Source organism: Gopherus evgoodei, unplaced genomic scaffold (genome assembly GCF_007399415.2).
Source record: "Gopherus evgoodei ecotype Sinaloan lineage unplaced genomic scaffold, rGopEvg1_v1.p scaffold_109_arrow_ctg1, whole genome shotgun sequence".
Taxonomy (NCBI): Eukaryota; Metazoa; Chordata; order Testudines; family Testudinidae; genus Gopherus; species Gopherus evgoodei.
The window spans coordinates 70172-83395 of NW_022059772.1; the positions used below are offsets into that span (position 1 = coordinate 70172).

At 42.0% G+C, this 13224-nt stretch overlaps 1 protein-coding gene across 1 annotated transcript; it reads right to left on the reverse strand.

Moving 5' to 3' along the window:
- Positions 1 to 10292: 10292 nt before the first annotated feature.
- On the reverse strand, positions 10293 to 11255 carry LOC115639718 (olfactory receptor 6N1-like). Its single transcript, XM_030542666.1, has one exon. It carries the CDS (start codon positions 11253 to 11255, stop codon positions 10293 to 10295), a length of 963 nt encoding a protein of 320 aa, XP_030398526.1.
- Between the last annotated feature and the right edge of the window lie 1969 nt (positions 11256 to 13224).

Here is a 13224-nt window from a genome sequence, read left to right on the forward strand (position 1 = left end):
TCTTGCTATCGTCGACTCTTACCCGTATTTGACCCTCATGTCTCCTGGTAGGCATTATTTAGTATAACTAACAGCCCATAACTCACTCCATGACATCTGCTACTAGCCACACTTCATTACCAGCACAAAGGTCCTCTTCTCTTCAGTGCTCTCTACTCAACATTTATACATTACACAGCTTCACCTCTCTTCCCTCCACCTCCTCTGTGGGTCATTTGGCAACATAATGTCTCCTTTCTTGCCCTTCCATTTTGGCTCGTGTCCATTGGGTCAGTGTTGTCTGTTTAAGTGGAAGGACCAGGGACGGAAGTGTCTATAATCATAAAGTTTTAACTGGGTATCAGGCGGAGTGGAGACAAAATTTTAACCTGTTTTTTTATATTGTAAAAGATCATTAGTATGGCATGAAAAGTATAGATGTTTGGAATATAGCCTCTCAAAGGACACAGCATTTTGTGTAATGGAGTGACTGATTTACATTGTTCTGTGTTTGGTGAAAGGTGGGAGACCATTCAGGGGTCACAATGAAAAAGTTGACAATTTTGAGAAAGGTTTATTTCTAAATCTTGTCAATGCTCCAAAAATAAGATCCAGTAATGGCAAAGCATGTGCAGCAATCTCCTCGAAATGCTACCTATCTGAGTAATCACATCCAAAATTATTTGTGACGTTGCACAACGTTGTGCAACAAAAGATTTTCTTCACAAGATGTAAAAATGGTCTCATTAATTGCCGATGATACTACTGACTAGACACCACGAACAGATGTCTACTGTCAAAGGTCAAGAAAGGAGACATTATGTTGCCAAATGAACAACAGAGACAAATAGAAAGGGAGGTGAAGCTGTATAATGGTGTAAAAGTGTTGAGCAGAGAGCACTGAAGAGAAGAGAACCTCTGTGCTGCGTAATGAACTGTGGCTAGTAGCAGATGTCATGGAGTGAGTTATGGGCTGTTAGTTATACTGAATAATAGCTACCAGGTGACATGAGAGTCAAGAACGGGTAAGAGTCAGCGATAGCAAGAAGAATCCATAGAGGAAAGGAGAGCAACAGGCTGTCATTCTGGGAAATCTACACTAGATGGCAGCAGAGTAGAGGAAATGAGAGGGGAGTGTCAGAAATACTGACCAGTGACCAAGATTTCAGTAGGCAATACAATAATGGGAAAGTTATACCGCAAAATGGCCACTAGGCGGCAGCATGTTGTAAGCGTGAGATATGGGCAGCTAGTTACAAAAATGCCCATTAGATGGCAGCATCTCTTGAATACTAAGGGGTAGTGCAAGTACATTATAGACTTATAGATTTTAAGGTCAGAAGGGACCATTACGATCATCTAGTCTGACCTCCTGCACAACGCAGGCCACAGAATCTCACATGAAATCCATGTAGAACAGACACAACATCTGGCTTTGCAGACTCATCTAAATAAACCACACTCAAGACTATGATGATTCTTAATATGGGTATCTCAGGAAGATGAAGGGCTGAATTAGTTCTGCTGGGATTTGAACTTCTGGTTCCAAGGAGTCTGAGCATTCCAAACTTGATGCTTAGACCACCACATGTTCCCATTTTTCTCACAGAATGCCAAGATGATTGTAAGTGCAACTTTAATGTTGCATAAGGATTTGAATGAAGTTTGAACATTTTGGGTAATGCATTTTATTATAACTGGCCATCCCCTTGGACAGGCATCTCCCAAAAATGTAGGCTGGTGTTTGTCCATGATCTAAAATATTTTCCTCAAAGGATCATTACACTAAAAAATGATGTGTGATGGGAGTTGTATAATTGCAAGTTACACTGGGCATTGTTAGCTACAAAGCTTTGGAGACACAAAATGAACCAAGTGGGAAAAAGGTGAAGTGGGACCATATTGAAAAGCATGAAGAAAGAATATAAATATGAGAGAGAATTTTCACTTATTAAATCAAAGAGGAATCCTATTTTCCAAAGGTAGATCACATGCACCAGCTCATCCCTTCAGGTAACTGCAGGTCTCTTTCTAGAGAAAGTCTCGTTTCTGCAGAATGATGAAAATCAAGAACCTCAGTGGAACCGGAAACCTGTCTACCAAACCCTGAAGAGCTCTGTGTAGTTCAAAACTTGTCTCTCACCAACAGAAATTGGTCCAATAAAAGGTATTAACCACCCTCCTTGTCTCAAACCCTACGAAATGAATTCATCAACTCAAGTATGAGCTGTCCTATGACTAGAGGTAAGCACCCAATTCCAAACTGATGCTGCTTTGCATTTATATATCACCTTCCAAACTAGGGTGTTAAAGTGCTTGAGTAATTAAGCATTAGCAATATAAGATTTCCTTTCTGTGATGAACGTGGGAAGTGTCTGTATTCATTTTTATGATACATAATCTGTGTCAGGATGCTGGGCAAATGATAGGAGCTGGAGATCTCAGAACTGAAGCCAGGGGTCAGAGTCAGTATCAGGGTCAAGGGTCAAGCCAACGTTCAGAGATGGAGACAGAATCAGGAATTGGGCTGAGGTGTCATGGTTGGTGTCATGATTCCAAGGGTCAATCGGGAGTCAGAATCCTAGTTGGAGCCAAGGGAATTACTGGGAGTCCAGGAAGAAAACAGTAGGCGTGGCAGATAGCTAGGGTTCTGCATTTTTGCCTGGACATTTCTTCAGTTTTGTGATGTAGCAGACTCACTTTCTGAGTCTAAAGCATGCCCTGTGCTTCCTATCTTGTTCATGACTTAGTCTCATACCTTTCCCAGTATTCTTAAAGAATTGCAGAAAAGATGATTTTATTGGTCCCCATTGCCCTTGTATTCTTGATATATATCAGAATGGAAATTGTTACTTTAAGGCCACTGAGCATCTAAGAAAGTTAGTGAGCCATGCAGCATTCTTGAGTCCGGGTGAAGGCACGCAGGAAGTTTTTCCCACTCTGTTCTTTCCTCTTTGGAACCCTCTGTATGTATTTGTCAAATGTGTCCCTAACTATAGCATATCAATATTATTGTGACATCTTGTCTATCATTCTTTATTTCATTATATAATTCTGTGTCTCTCTCAATGGGGGGTGATTTTCCCATAGCTGTGCATTTTGGTCTCTTTCAATCCCTTCTTTTCATTAAGATCGATTATTCACTTTTATACCCTACTTATATGGGAAATTTTGAGTTTTTTTCCTAGCTGGTTAGCTTAGTGCTGTCTTCACTATTACCTAGTCTGGAAGCTTAGAACTAAGAGTTAGCAGCAGCTGATGGAAATGCCGATATCTGTAGTACAGATATACAGTACTGAAGTCACCACCTGATATGCAATGCAGATGTCTGTATATAGTCTAGTCAGATTTGTATTCGTTGCTGACCAAAAGGCTTGGCATCCATGCTCAATAACTGGTCTGATGAGCGCTCTGTATAGCATTACCACCATTTTCATATCCACTTCCCAGGATGTTCTAGAGGGATTTGACTTTTGCACTTATTTAATATTTTCAGTATGGTCCCTCCAAGTCAGTTTGTTATCAAATGTCACATCTAAGAATTTGTAATTTCAGTACATTTATCTGTTGGTCTTATAGCTATAACTTCACATCTTTTTGGCTTTTCCTTGTTAGGAGGATCATTCCCTTAGTTTTGTCTATGAGAATTTGAAGCCCTACCTGTTCCTCCATAATGGGCTTCTCTTCAATGCATCATCATTCTTTTCGTGGCGCTTTCAAGGTTTCTACTTTTGATTCAAATGGCACAATCAGCAAACAACGTGATACTTATTCCTATACTCATCTCCTCAGGGTGATCCTTTATCATGATGTTAAAGAGGATTGGTGTAACTACACTGCCCTGTGGAGTTTCACTTGCAATTGACTGTACATTGGAGAAAGGTGCTAGGTAAAATAAAAATGAGCTGTCTGCTACCCAGATTCCTCACAGAAACAAGAAGGGTAGTATTTGGGGTGCCCAATGAAATGTCAGGAAAGAAAGCAAGGAATAGGTGGTGATAAGTGCTAAGTGGCTAATTAGCAGAAAAGGAAGTGATAGCAAGTGCTTGACAGCTGTGCTGGACACATTTTAAGGGAGGGATGTGACCAGATAGAGTAACTTTAGGGTATCAGATATTCTGGACTATGTCCTGTATTCCTCTTTCTGTGAGATTCTACAGCTGCCAGAGATTTAGTCATGTAGCAGATAATTCCAATGGGAAAGTACAGTGCAGTAAGTGTGGAAGTGACCATTCCTATGAAGATTGTGAGGAAGCGACAGAACAAAAATGTAACTTTGGAGGAAAACACAGCTCAGAAGATGCAGGCTGTCTGGAGGAAAGCAAGCAAGAGAAATGCAAAAACCTCAAGTTACCAATAATCTGTCCTAATATAACAGTCCATTTCTCTGGTAGCTGAATACTGATAATCAGATCAGTCTCTTTCTTTACCTACTATTGTATCCCATCTAGTGACATACAGAAGATTAGCAACGATGCTTAAATGCAGTATTTCAATTATAATAGGAGATAAACCAATCTTCTAGAACTGGAAGGGACTTTGAAAGGTCATTGAGTCCAGCCCCTGCCTTCACGAGGAGGACCAAGTACTGATTTTTGCCCCAGATTCCTAAGTGGCCCCCTCAAGGATTGAACTCACAACTCTGGGCTTAGCAAGCCAATGCTCAAATCACTGAGCTATCCCTCTCTCAGAACCATACTGTGACTTAGCAGTCAAAATCAATAAATACATCAACTAAAATGTTGAACTGAGATTTCCAGTGCAGCCTATTTTCCTTAGGCATCGATCTTCTGTTAGAATTAATGGAAATTAATCTAACAATGTTTCCTGGTATATTCAATATTTCAATGTCCTGTAAGAGAAGGAATAATTCCCGTCCCCCTCACAAGAAATCAGTTTATGCCATAAATTTATGAAGTGGAGTAAATTCTCCCTTAGTTCCTGTAGTGGCGATGGTGACGTGGTCAGGGACTCGCGATGCCTTTTCTGTTCCCCGACGTTCACTATGTAGCAGTAATAAAATACAGCTCTTTGGAAGGTGGATGTAAGGAAGGGACAAAACTAGGCTGATGTAAAACCCTAACTGGGGAGTGCCCTTCCCCATGCCATAATGATTGTGTGATGATAACACAAGAACAAGAAAAGCACTGAGTTGTGAGAAGATGCTGTCCCTTAACTCTGAGTCTAGAAACAATATGGGATGTGTCGTCCTGGCAGTAGACTCCATCAGCATTTTCCACCCCATTAGGGCACACTGTGAGCCAGATTCTCAACTCATGTAAATCAAGGTAGCTCTATTTGTGTCATTGGGGCAGATCAACAACTGAGGGCCTGTCACAAGACATGGATCTCAAGCTCCATCTCTGTGACATGGTGCTATGAACGCTGACTGGCACTGTGGTGTGAAGGTGAGGCTAAAACTGCTAATTTTCACCTGAAGAACAGCTCTCTGTAGCTCAAATGCTTCTCTCCTCCACCAATAGGATTTAGGGTAATATAAGATATTACCTCACCACCTTGTCCATCTAATATTCACAAAGCACATTCATGCCTCTGATTGGTGCTGATATACAAATATAGTCAGGAAGATGGTGCTCACCTGTAACCACAGCACAGCCCAAGCTTGAAGCAATGAGCTCTTATTTTTCAGGGCTTGGCCGCCAGGATGTAGGTTCATCGGCTAAGGTTCTGTTCTCTTCTCTTTCTGAAGAAACTGAATTTTCTCATTGAAGACACCTGCAGTTACCTGAAGGGATGAGCAGGTGAATTTTTTATCTACCTTTGGAAAATGATTTTTCCCTTTGATTTACTAAGGGTAAATGCTGCCTCACATTTGTATTCAGTCTTCACGCTTTTTAATATGGTTCCACTTCAGTGTTTCTCTCACTTGGTTCATTTTGTATCTCCAAAGGTTTGTAGCTAACAATGCCCAATGGGACTTGTACAGCATGACTTCTATAATTGCAACTGTTTTAAAATCTAATGAACCTATGTGTAAAATATTTGAGATCATGAACAAACACCAGCTTTCATCTTTGGGAGATGCCTATCCAAGATGATGGCCTGTTATAGGGGCAGCTATTTTCAGAAATGTCATATAATGACTATTATTAAAGGGATGATGTAAGTAGATAATATCACCCTTACAACATGCTTTCACTTAGGGAAGAAAAACTAAATGCACAACTACAGAATGGGGGATAAATGTCTTGGCAGCAGCACTTCTGAGAAGGATCTAGGAGTTGTGGTACATCACAAGTTCAACATGTTTCAGCAATGCGATACTGCTGCAAAAAAAAAAAAGGAAATGCAATTTAAGGTTTCATTAACAGAGGCATAATGTGCAAGTCTCAGGAGGTGATAGTACCAATCTGCTTGGCTCTGGTTAGGCCTGAGCTGGAGACTGTGTCCAATTTTGGTCACGAGTGTATAGAAAGGATGTAGAGAAAAAGGAAAGGATCCAGAGCTGAGCGACAAAGATGATCAAAGAGATGGAATGCAAGCCTTATGAGCAAAGGCTGAAGGAACAGGGTATATTTAGTTTGGAAAAGAGGAGATTAAGGGGGGACATGATAGTGCTCTTCAAATACATGAAAAGCTGCCATTAAAAAAGATGGAGAAAAGTTGTTCTCTCTTGCCGCAGAGGGCAGGACAAGAGGCAATGGGTTCAAACTGCAGCATAGCAAATTTAGATTAAATCTCAGGAAAAACTTCCTAAGTGTAAGAACAGTAGGACAATGGAACAGACCACCTAGGGAAGTCATGGAATCTCCTTCACTGGAAGTTTTCAAAAGAAGGGTGGACAGCCATGAGTCTTGGATGGCTGAGACTCAACAAGTCCTGCATCTTGGTAGGGGGTTAGACTAAATGACCCTTGAGGTCCCTTCTAACCCAATGATTCTATTCTGCCAACTATTGGCCATTTTACAGTATAACTTTCCCATGATTTTGTTGGCTACTGAAGTCCATCAGTCACTAGTCACGCCCTCCTTTTCATTTCCTCTACTCTGCAGCCATCTAATGTCGATTTCCCAGCATGACAGCCTGTTACTCTGCTCTCCTCTAGTGGATTCTTCTTACTATAGCTGCCAGTTTCCCATTTTTGACTCTGTCACCTGGTGGACATTATTTAATACAACAGCCCATTTCTCAATCCGTAACAACTCCTACTGTCCCCCGTTCATTACAAAGCACAGAGTTCCTTTTGTCTTCAGTGCTCTTTGCTCACCACTTATACAGTGTTATACAGCTTCACCTCCCTTTCCACTTCCCTCCCTTGGTCATTTGGCAACATAAATTCTGCTTTCTTGGTCTTCCATTTTGGCTGCTGTCCATTGGGCTGCACCTTTCCCATTCTTCTTCCCTCTAGTGGTCCTATACAGCATAACTGCATTTTCTCTCTTTCCTTACCTATTGCTAGGTGTGAACTGTTCAAAACTTTAACCACTGGGAATCAAATCACACAACAGCATGACTGTAACATTAGTGGGTCTCAAAGGTTTATCAGGGTTTACCATTAATTCAGTGCGTTTCTGTTGCTGGAGAGTCTGTTTCCAGTGGAAATACATATATAGAAACTACAGAGACAGCAGCCCAGTGGTTCTCCGGGCTGAGATTCTAGGAGGCATCTAAGTGAATTAGGCACCTAAATCCTTTTGCAATGGGAGATGGATGCTTAACTTTGTTAGGTCACTTGGAAAATCCTTTCTGCAGTGCTGAAGTCCTGCAGCTGCCCAGCTCCCCTGCCCCGGCCAAACCCTGACGTGCTCAGAGTGGCTGAGCCAGCACTGCCATGTTTGGCACCTCAGGAGTTCTGTTCGTTGCTAGGCCGTAGCCACTTCCTCTTGTCATAGGCTGTGTCATGGACCAAAGAGGGGACCGTGCATGCAGTAGAGCTGTCCAAGATATTTGAGGCTGGCTGGACACTGTGTCCTGAGAACTAGCCCTTTTGGGATATAAATTCATTGCAGTGAGTTTGGGGGACACTCATTGTAACAGGTCCCCACCCTTTCAACTGCTCTGTGCAATTAGTGGCAGCAGAGCAGCTCGTACCCTGCAGGGCCGCATGCAGAGTCCCTCGTCAGTGACCATTTGACAGACTAGATCCCAGAAATGGCATCAGTTCTAGAGGTGCCCTGGCTTGTGAGTCTATCCTTTTGTTTGCCCAACCTCCCTGCCTCCAAGGGCCTGGTGAGCCTAGAGCTGGTCACAGCCAGGTGTAGCCCAGGTAAGAGCTATGAAGCTGTCCCTGGCGAAGTGTTCAGATGTCACTGCTGGGGCCTGGCTGTTTGTATCTGGCCTGTGTGAGTGTAATAAAGGTGGTTGTTTTGCAGGGGTATGATGGGGATGGAAATAGGCACAATTTCAGAGGTGGCAGATTTCCTAACCCCCACAGAGGCTGCACCAAGAGTTTGGACAACAAAAATACCAACATTTATTTTGATAATAATGGCTTTTATATATATATATATGGTTAAGATTGACTCCACTGCTCCTGGTGTCCAGTTGAAAACTTCATGATGACAACATGATTTTGGCCACGTCCCTCCCTGGCCCTTCCATTTAGATGGACAAATGGGAGTTTTCAACTTAATTTTAATAGAGCTATGCAACTGGATCCCCGGTGTACAGCCTGGAGCTGTGGGACTGCTGTGCGTCCTTATCTCTTCAGCCTCAGCTGTCTGTCATGATGTTTTAATAGTGACAAGCAGCAATCACCCTTCCTCCCCATTGCTTTATCACTCAGGCACAAGCATACACAGACACACTCTACTGAGTTGCATGAATGCTCTCCAATCTGTTGCAGGCACAGAGGGTGCCCGAGGCAAGCAACAGTGGTTCGTGCCCGGATTGCTTAGCGCCAATGAACACACACCAGGGTGGAGAAGCAAGCAAAGTTTATTTGAGATCTCAAAGCGGTGCTGGGAGACTTGACATGCCTCAGATCCAGCATACCTACACAAGCGGCTTTTCCCTTTTTATAAATTTTTTTTCTCTTCTTTCTTCCCCCGCCTCCTCCTTCCTCCCCCTGTAGCAGTTACGTAAGCGCAGGTGTACTAAGTAATCTTGGCCGCGGCAGCTCGTTAGTAAGTTTTCCTTCTGCAAGTTATCTTGTCCTTCTGCTAAAGGTGCACAAGCCTCATTATTTCTGCTTTAGACCAGTTAGAACTGTTGCAACTGATAACGGCTGTCACACCTGGCCTTTTAGGTCGATTAAAGTTCAAACATGGAGGGACTCTTGTCTGCTGAGGCCTAAAACCAGGAAGGCTCCAAACCCCTGTGGCCTTCCACCCTCCCGAGTTACTTAGGGTTATGCTTAGTGACACCAACAAATCTACTCATGAACTATACAGAGGGAGACACCAGCAAATGCCCCAAGCCTCGCAGCCCCAGAAATGTATCATCTTACACTGCTCAAGACCTTATCTTGAACAATGCAAGCTCATTAATTAGTTCACCACTTCTTCAAAGGAGAGTGGACATGCATCAGCCCTTGTAATCTGAGCAGATTCCCTAAGTATTTTAAACAAACTCACTGGTTAAGATTAAATATTAAAATAAATTTAAAAAAAATAAAAAATGCATTCTAAATCCTAAACTTTATCAGAGTCAGTAAGATTTGATTCAAACAGCTTTTCTCACCCCACCAGATGCTGCAGTCAAGTTACAGTTTTTAATACACACGCTGAATTCCCCTCTCAGCCTGGGATCAACCTCCCCAATTCAAAGTCTTTCTCTTCCTAGTATTCTTGTTGCCTCCAGAATAGGTGGGGGAGGATAGAGGTGGTCTCATAATGCCACTGTCTATTATTTTATACTTTCAATTCATGTCCCTGAAAAATATTGGCCCAGACATGTCCTGGTGGGTCTTGCTGAGTCAGACCCACCAGGACATATCTGGGCCACCAGAACATGTCTGCTTGTGCACCTGCCTTACAGAATTGTACAATTCCCCTGCCAGTCAATGGCTGGTGATGGTCGTTTAATACCCGCCTGGGTGTGGCTCACCTCCTTTGTTGTCAGTGGAGAACTAATCGTGTGTGACTCCCAGACTCCCAACACATTCAGTAACAACCATATAACAAAATCTGATAATGACATATACAAGGATGATATACATATTTTAATAGAGCAATGTGTTTCAGCGCATCATGATGTTTCATATGATACCTTACAAGGCATGCTTTTAATCACAACCACATAAAAAAGATGAATATGGAGATTACAGGGGGCTACTTTGAGGTACAGTGCATCACAGGCTCATTACTTTAATCACCCAGGCAGCTTTAAAATCATCAGGCTAAATTATTATCTCATAGTCTCTGCATGTTTTTGTGAAAGCCATATTTACTGACTGCTTTGCTCAAGGCTTCCTTGACCTCTCTGTTTCTCAGGCTGTAGATGAGTGGGTTTACCAGGGGAGTTAGGACCGTGAAGCAAAGAGAGAGCACTTTCTTCAGATCTCTGAGTGTATCATGCTTCGGTAGCATGTAGACAATGATTATGGTTCCATAGAAAATTGTCACCACAGTGAGATGAGAGGAGCAGGTGTAAAAGGCCTTTTGTCTCCCGGTGGTGGAAGGGATTCTTAGGATGGTGGCGCTGATACACACATAGGACGTTGTGGTTAGTAGGAATGGAGGCAGGGTGAATATGGAGACTAATATGTGATTCACCAATTTGCTCAGTTGTGTGTCACTGCAGGAGAGTTCCATCAGTAGTATGGGATCACAATAGAAATGATCAATTTCATTTGGGCCACAGAATATTAACTGTGATATGAATAATAAAAAGATGGTAGTGGCCAAGTTACCATTTAACCATGACCCAGCAGCCAACCGGAGGCAAAACCTGTTATTCATTAGGGTTAAATAGTGCAGGGGTTTACATATTGCTAAATACCGATCATAGGACATTGCTGCTAGGAGATAGCATTCCGTAGCTGCCAGAGAGGCAGAGAAATACAGTTGTGTGATGCAACCACTGACTGAGATGGTTCTGTCCCCAGTCAGCAGACTGGCCAGTAACCTGGGTAGGATGGTGGAGATGTAACAGATCTCCAAGTAGGACAAGTTGCCCAGAAAAAAGTACATGGGGGTGTGAAGGTGCTGATCTGTCACAACAAGCACTGTAATGAGAGTATTCCCAGCCACGGTTGCCATGTAGATCACTAGGAACATTAAAAAGAGAAAAAAATCAAGGTCAGGGAGATCCCCGAATCCCAAGAGGATTAATTCTATGACGGTCGTGTGGTTTCTCCAATCTGTGCCTGCCATGGTTTGAGTCTAGGAACAAAAAAACAAGCTGGGCAATTGAATTGGAAGAACATAGAGTTAAAAGTTAAATCAAGTCTTGTGAATTAATACCATAAATATTCAGAATATTCCCTTCCTCTCCTGTTTACAGGCTGAAATTTTAAGGCTAAAAGTAGACTTCAGAGCAAAGTGGCAGGAGTGTCAGTCCGTGGACAGAACATTGGTACCCATGTAGACCTCCCTCTGACATATCAGAGCAATGACTAATATAACAATTCATATCTCTGGTAGAGAATTGGTCTGATCTATCATATCCCATCTTGTGACATACCAGAGCTTAACAATGATGCCTAAGTTCTATCTTTCACTTCTGTCAATAGCAAGAATAATGCCAGGTCTTAGTAGTCAAAACCAATAAGTACATCGACTCAAATCTTAGACTCAGATTTTTCATTGCAGTCTAGTATCCATATACACTGATCTCTTGTTAGATTTAATGGAAATTAATCAAAGTATATGGAATGATGCAGCCTCTGGCAGGACACTACTGAAAGTATCAATTCAGGATAAGATTGCTTTGAGCAGGGCAGATATAGCCCAAAGATGAAGTTCCTTTACTATTAAGGGATGTCAAACCAGCCAAATAGAGAAGACTTTGGTTTTACCTCACTGGCTAGCCATAAGTCAAAAAAGGAATTCCCTTAGACACTCCAGTTTCCCAATATTACCACCAGCATCACTCCTTATGAGGATGACTGATTATGAAAACCAATATCTCTGTAAAAGAAGAAAGGTTCTCCCGATCCCAAAAGGCCAAGCCCCAGACCCAGGTTAATATATACATCAGATCTTACCCAGAAATCATGCTTTTGCCAATCCTTTAGAATCTAAAATCTAAAGGTTTATTCATAAAAAGAAAGAAATATACATGAGAGCTAAAATTGGTTAAATGGGATCAGTGACATACAGTAATGGCAAAGTTCTTGGTTAAGGCTTTTAGCAGTGATGGAATAATCTGCAGATTCAAATCAAGTCTCTGGAGTATATCCACAGCTTGGATGGGTCATTCAATCCTTCGTTCAGAGCTTCAATTTGTAGCAAAATTTCTCCAGAGGTAAGAAGTGGGAATAAAGATAAAATGGAGATGATGCACTTGCCTTTTATAAACCCTTTGCTATGTGGCTTGTGCTTCCTTTGTCTCAAATGCAAGCTATCCAGCACATGGCATGGAAAAACCTTAGAGTTCTGTCCATGGGCATTTTCCTGTATGCCTTTCTGAGTCACAAGGTATATCTATATTATCTCAATGGGTCAGTTGTATAGCTGATGGTCCTTAATGGGTCATCAAGCAGGACAGGCTGATGCAAATTGTGTGGGGTGTCACGCAGAAGCATAGCACAAGTTTGAAAGACAGACAGTACAGAGCCAATACTTATAACTTTAAATACAAACATGATACATACAAACAGGTAGCATAATCAAAACCAGCAAATAATAACCTCTTTTGTACAAGATTTATTGCCACTACAGAATCTTGGTTGCAACAATGGTCTATACAGTCATAATTTGTGTCAATAATTTCACAACATATATCCTGGTATATTCAGCATTTCAATGCCCTGTAAGAAAGGGAACAATTTTTTTCCCCTCACAAGAGATCGGTTTATGTTGTGAATTATGAAGTGGAGTAAATTCTCCCTTAGTTCCTGTGGTGGTGATGGTGACGTGGTCAGGGACTGGCAGCAACTTTTCTGTTTCCTGATGTGGACTATGTAGCAGTAATAAAATACAGCTCTTTGGAGGGTGGATCTTAGGAAGGGGCAAAACTAGGCTGATGTGCAACCCTAACTGGGGAGTGACCCTCTGCACTCCATAATGATTGTGTGATGATAATACAAGAAAAAGAACTGCACTGGAGGGTTGGAGAAAAGAGATGCTGTCCTTGAACTCAGAGTCTAGAAACAATCTGGCATGTGTGATCCAGGCTAGT

Coding starts and splice junctions, on each gene's coding strand:
- LOC115639718 (XM_030542666.1), bottom strand. CDS start 11,255: ATGGCAGGCACAGATTGGAGAAACCACACGACCGTCATAGAATTAATC.